Source organism: Melanaphis sacchari, unplaced genomic scaffold (assembly GCF_002803265.2).
Source record: "Melanaphis sacchari strain LSU unplaced genomic scaffold, SCAv2.0 Contig2017_pilon_pilon, whole genome shotgun sequence".
Lineage (NCBI taxonomy): Eukaryota > Metazoa > Arthropoda > Insecta > Hemiptera > Aphididae > Melanaphis > Melanaphis sacchari.
This window is the reverse complement of record NW_020270987.1, coordinates 1-6,326: the sequence shown is the minus strand read 5'-3', so window position 1 is coordinate 6,326 and position 6,326 is coordinate 1. Positions and strand designations below refer to the sequence as shown.

General features: G+C 38.0%; 1 protein-coding gene across 1 annotated transcript; it reads right to left on the bottom strand.

Annotated features, from left to right (window-relative positions):
- Nucleotides 1–314: 314 nt before the first annotated feature.
- Nucleotides 315–6,293, bottom strand: LOC112593373. Its single transcript, XM_025337750.1, has one exon. It carries the CDS (start codon nucleotides 5,671–5,673, stop codon nucleotides 394–396), a length of 5,280 nt encoding a protein of 1,759 aa, XP_025193535.1. The 5' UTR covers nucleotides 5,674–6,293; the 3' UTR covers nucleotides 315–393.
- Nucleotides 6,294–6,326: the final 33 nt, after the last annotated feature.

Genomic DNA, 6,326 nt, shown 5'->3' with positions numbered 1-6,326 from the left:
ATTTATTTTAAATCGTCGATGATATCTATCGCGATAAGATCGAACATACCGCCCACCTTGAAATCACACATTGTGCTGTTTCAATATAAAGAATATAATTTTACATGGTAATAATAATAATAATAATAATAATAATAAACACCTGATATAATAATAAATCCTGTTCTTTACGCGTGGACTGTATAAACTAAATGTTAAAATTTACATAATTACAGCATAGATAGATAATAAATATAAATATTCACAGTAGAAATAGAAATTTAAATTTTACAAACAATTAAAATAATTAATAAATAATCAGGTAATTTAGCGATTAAAGATTGAACAATATATAAATCTGAAACTGAATAAGTATATAAATATAAATGGTAAATATTACAATTGTGGAACAGGTCACGTCAACTTAACATTCCCCTCGAAAGGTAAAGGACACAGTATCCTTACCGCACGTTTGAAAACACCTTCGTTAGTACGTACGGTGGCTACTCGTATGACTCCATCTGAATCCTTGTGGGTTTCTATGACTCGACCAATCTTCCAATGTAGTGGAGGGTGTTTGTCATCACGGAGCAGAACAATAGTATTAGTAGAGAGAGAAGGACCCTTCGAATGACACCATTTGTCCCGTACTTGTAGTTGATTTAGGTACTCGTGCTTCCAACGACGCCAAAGTTGCTGTGTGAGCTGAGTTACCCTTTTCCACCTTGTCAATCTGTTCGGGGGCGTGGTAGATACATCACGTTCGGGTAACGCGGATAAATTATCACCAATCAAAAAATGACTAGGTGTGAGAACCGTGAGATCTGTAGGATCGGTGGATATCGGAGTGAGAGGGCGGGAATTTAAGATAGCCTCTACACGTACAAGCACAGTATATAGCTCTTCATATGTTAGAGCTGCGTTGCCTAATGTCTTATATAAGTGTGATTTAACGGACTTAACTGAGGCTTCCCAAAGTCCGCCAAAGTGGGGCGATCGGGGCGGAATAAAATGCCAGTTTACTCCGATCTTGTTAAGTGCAATTTGCATTTTATTTTGATGATCAACAGATAAAAATAGCTGTTTTAACTCTTGTAAGTGTCGATTAGCGCCGACAAAATTTGTCGCATTATCGGAGTATATGTCGCTACAGACACCACGTCGATCAAAAAATCGGTTAAGCGCGTTTAAAAAGGCTTCCGTAGTTAGGTCACCTACTAATTCGATATGAATAGCTTTAGTTACAAAGCACACCCACACGCAAATATATGCCTTATTAGTTGCCGCCTTGCGACGTAAGCTCGATTTCACGTATACAGGTCCAGCAAAGTCTACACCGCATTTTGCAAAGGCTCTAGCAGGTTCCACACGATCTTTAGGTAGGTCGCCCATGATCGGTTGAACGACTATTGGCTTGTACTTGAAACATTTTACACATCGTTGAACAACCGCTCTGGCAATATTACGACCGTTTAAAGGCCAATACCTAAGACGTATACGCGCTAATATCGATTGCGGTCCGCCGTGCATAGACTTGTCGTGTTCGTTGGAAAATATTAAACGCGTAAACGGACTGTTAGCTGGTAGTACTACGGGGTGCCTTTGAAAAATGTCTAGTGTACTTGAATTTTTTAGCCTACCACCCACGCGAATGACGTGATTTTCATCTAAAAACGGTTTAAGACGTATTAATGGACTATTATTTTTTATTGGTAACGACTTCGCTAAACATTTTAATTCATTATACCATGCGTTCGATTGTACCAATTTAACTATGGCAGTAGTAGCATATTCAAGTTCGTCGAAAAGAAGACTTCCACTAACCTTCTTAGAGTTCGGCTTTGCATTATTTTTGAATCGCAAACAATAGGCGATAACTCTTACTAGCTTGGACAGTGTAGAATATTTGTTCAAAAATGAAGTATCACGTGTGGTCGACATAATTATTTTAGTTACGGGTTTTTCTTCTAATATATTATCCTCACCCAGACTGCAATTTGTTTTCGGCCAATCTGATTTTTCGGCTTGTAACCATTCTGGGCCGTTCCACCATAATCTTGAGTCGATTATTTGTAATGATGAACATCCACGAGAAACAATATCTGCGGGATTTTCATTCGTATTTACGTGTTTCCATTGTGATATGGATGATAGCTCTTGTATTTCACTCACTCGATGACCTACGAAAGTTTTCCATCTCGACGACGGTGATGAAATCCAAGCAAGTACAATTGTGGAGTCGGTCCAATAATAAGTTTCGTCTATGCGTAATTGTAGACATGGAATATATTTTGCCGATAAACGTGCTAATAATAAAGCGGCTAACAATTCTAAACGCGGCAGTGTTACGACCTTTAACGGCGCCACTCGTGATTTCGCGCATATTAAACTGGTTTTTATATTTCCGTTATCGTTAGTCGTACGTAAATATAAACACGCGCCGTACGCGCTTATAGAGGCATCCGCGAAACCGTGTATTTGTACATTACACACCTTTCCAGAATTAATTATAAAACGATTAATTGTTAATGAATTTATTTGTTCTAAATCGATTCGATTTTTCCGCCATTCGCAACAAATTTCTGACGGTAGTACCTCGTCCCAATTTATATTCAATTGCCATAATTTTTGTATAATTAATTTTAAACGTACGACAATTGGACTTATCAGGCCTAGAGGGTCGAAAACCGAGGCTATTTCTGATAAGACATTACGTTTTGTAATTCGAGAAGTGCTATTGTATGATTCTACCATATATTGGTAAGAGTCGTTTTCTTGGTTCCAAAATAGACCTAATAGCTTCGTAACCTTTCCTTCGTAATTATTACTGTTACAATTGCTGTTTCCGTGGACTATGTCTATTTTAGATACGTCGCGTAACAGTTCCGTCACGTTACTGGACCATTTACGTAATTCTAATCCAGCTGTTTTCAGTACCGTAATAATGTCGTTTCGTAATTTTAACGTGTTTTCTATCGTGTCCGCACCGGTTAATAGATCGTCCATATAAAAATCTTGACGGATTGCTCTGCATGCGTTAGCGTAGTTTTTATGTTCTTCTTCAGCTAATTTTTGGAGACAGCCGGTGGCTAAAAAGGACGCTGTCAACACTCCGTATGTAATGGTTTTTAAGCGACAAATTTGAATAGGTAAGTCGGGACTGGAACGCCATAAAATCCTTTGGTAATCTTGATGATGCTGTGCGATCCAGATCTGCCTATACATTTTAACGATGTCCGCTGAAATTACGTATTTATGCGTACGAAACCGGGCCATAATACATACGAGTTCTTCCTGAATACTAGGACCTTTGTATAAGGTGTCATTTAAGCTTACACCTGTGTCAGTTTTGCAAGACGCATCGAATACCACTCTTAGCTTTGTCGTACTACTACTTTCCTTCGTGACCGCATGATGTGGTAAATAATTTTTTTTCATATAGACACTTCGTTCTTCGGCTGTAACAACTTCCATATGTCCGAGTGCTATATATTCATCCATAAATTTTTTATAGTCTTCCTTGAGTTTAGGTTGAGTTTGAAAACGTCTCTCCAACGATAAAAAACGTCGTAATGCGATTTCGTACGATTTTCCTAGTATTGGCGCTTCACGAAACGGTAACGATACGATGAATCGACCGTCGTTAGCACGTTTCACGTTTTCATCAAAATGGTTTTTGCATGTTTTTTCATCTAAAGAATAAGTCTTACATTGTATTTCTTCTAAACGCCAAAATTTCGCTATTTGTTCTTCAAGACTCGTTAATGACGGACTCGTACTACAGTATAACGCTATAACGTCGTCGTTGGCTTGTGCGCGTTCTTTAGAACTAGATATCGGACCAGCAACAACCCAACCGAAAAGGGTGTTTTGAAACGTAGGGCCGTTATATGTAAGTTTAATTTGATCGGCGCAAATTAATTCGAAAAATATTTCCGAGCCTATAATCATGTCGATTTTATTAGACGTATTGAAGGACGGGTCGGCGAGGTCGATGCCCTTAGGTATATTTATATCCGACGCGCTTATCGACGTTGACGGCAGGTAGCTCGTTAATTTAGGCATTACGACGAAATCTAAATACGTTTCGTAATTGCGTAGTCGGGATTTAATTTTTGTAGATATCTGATGCGATGCACTGTGATTCGATTGATTTATACCGATAATTGAATACGATATTTTTCTTCTTTTTAGCTGTAAACGTTTAGACATTGATTCCGTAATGAAATTATTCTGTGATCCAGAATCCAGTAAAACGCGACATGGTACTAATTCGTTCGAATTGCTGTAGGCCAGTACAACAGCGGTCGACAATAATATTTGATTGTTTACGTCTTGACGCGTAGTATGCGCGACTACACTCGTTGTCTCCGCGGTATTAGCACTATCTCTATTAATCTCGCGTTTATTGACTACGCCTTCCGATGTCGACGACATCTCGTTGTTCGTTTTATCGGCCGATGCGTTACGCGGTACGATATGTAATAATCCGTTATGTGCACGTAAACATTTCGGACACGGGCGAGCATTACATTTTTCACCGTCGTGTGAACGTAAACAAGTTTTACATAAATTAAGCTCTGTAATCCTTTTTATCCGTTCAATAATCGATAATTTCAAAAACGACGGACATTTATAAATCGTGTGCGACTGTTTACAGTTGTAGCACTTAATTTCTCCCGAGGTGGCAAATGACGTAGACCTTTGTGTATTTTTTTTATGTTTCGATTGTTCTTTAATTGCCTTTAAGGTATGAACAAATTTACCGGCTGACTCGACTGCTTCTAATATCCGGAATCGAGATTGTAAATATTCAAGTAATTGTTCGGCGGTTACGCTATCTAGTTTATGTGCTTCGCTTTCCCAATGACGTAATGTTGCAGTATCTAATTTAGTCGTGATCAAGTGTACGAGCAATGAGCCCCATTGCTTTGGACTTTGACCGAGTGTTTCGAGCGCTTTTATGTGACCTGATAACACGTCGTTCAATTTACGTAATTGGTGCGAAGATTCCTCATTTATCGGTGTTATGTCAAATAAGGCCTTGGTGTGTACCTGTACCAAAATTCTTTTATTGTTATATCGTTCGATTAAACTAGCCCAGGCCTTTTGGTAATTATCAGACGTTGTTTGTAGGCATTGTATGCTACGTTCGGCATCGCCACTAAGTGACGAACGTAGATAAAAGAATCTTTGAATGTCACTTAATGAGTTGTTATTATGCACGATTGCCATATATATATCATAATAAGATGACCATTCAGTATAATTTCCAGAAAATTTAGGAATTTCTAGGGCGGCTAGTTTAATTGGAGTGGGAGCGTGATGACCGTTGTCGGAAGGTGTGACCGAGCGAGAACTATTTCCTATACCAGACGGGTCATCAGTACGATCGGAATTATTAGAATTTGTCGTTACGCTTTTCATAAGTTTGTCACATTCTGCCATATTTTTGAAATATAACTCTTCAAATTCTGCTCTATAGTTTTCGCTCTCATCGTTAATCCCTTTCTCTTCTTCGATTTGCGTTTGAACTTGTTCGAAATCGTCCCAAATTACGCTCATTTTTTCTCTGCGATGTGTGAGTTGTTCTATATCAATGTTATCTTTATTATCTTTGATATAAGAACCGAACCTAGTCAATTGACCTTTGAGTTGTCCTCGACGAATGGTGAGAGCTATTATTTCAGCCATTTATGTTAGATGCGATTATACGAGTATTCTAGTATGGAAAGCCCAGCTGACAACGACTATATTAAATAAGTACGATTAACCACCAATACTTTATGTACTATTTTACCGTGCTTGTACTGTAGCGCGCAAATCCCAACACCGATTATTATAAAGGAAATAGAAATTAGGAAGCTCTGACCTGATTTAGCGAATCCAAATCCAATGATGTTGTAGATCACAATTGCAATACACATGTGTACTTGTTAACATATGCGGCAATATAACGAGACCGAATAAAAAAATAAAAATAAAACAATTGAATATTTACTTGGCGAAAAATAAAACTAAACCTTGCGCACTGTTTTTTTTTTTTTATGAATATTTTACGAACTTTGAGTACACCGATTCGCGATACATCCGGGTCGATGGACCAAATGTTGGTTGTGAAATTAATGAAATAACTCACATTAAAAATACCTTTGGTTTATTTTACTATAAACGAGAGCCCACGCGTGCATGGACAATAAATTAGTGTGGACTGTATGTTCGACGATTGAACGGTGACTAATCTTTATCGGCGGCGGTCGGTACCTCCACATACAGATATCATAATAATCAAATAATACTATTTATTTTAAATCGTCGATGATATCTATCGCGATAAGATCGAACAT

What these genes read in the sequence shown, in the direction of transcription:
- LOC112593373 (XM_025337750.1), bottom strand. Translation starts at nt 5,673, where the DNA reads ATGGCTGAAATAATAGCTCTCACCATTCGTCGAGGACAACTCAAAGGT.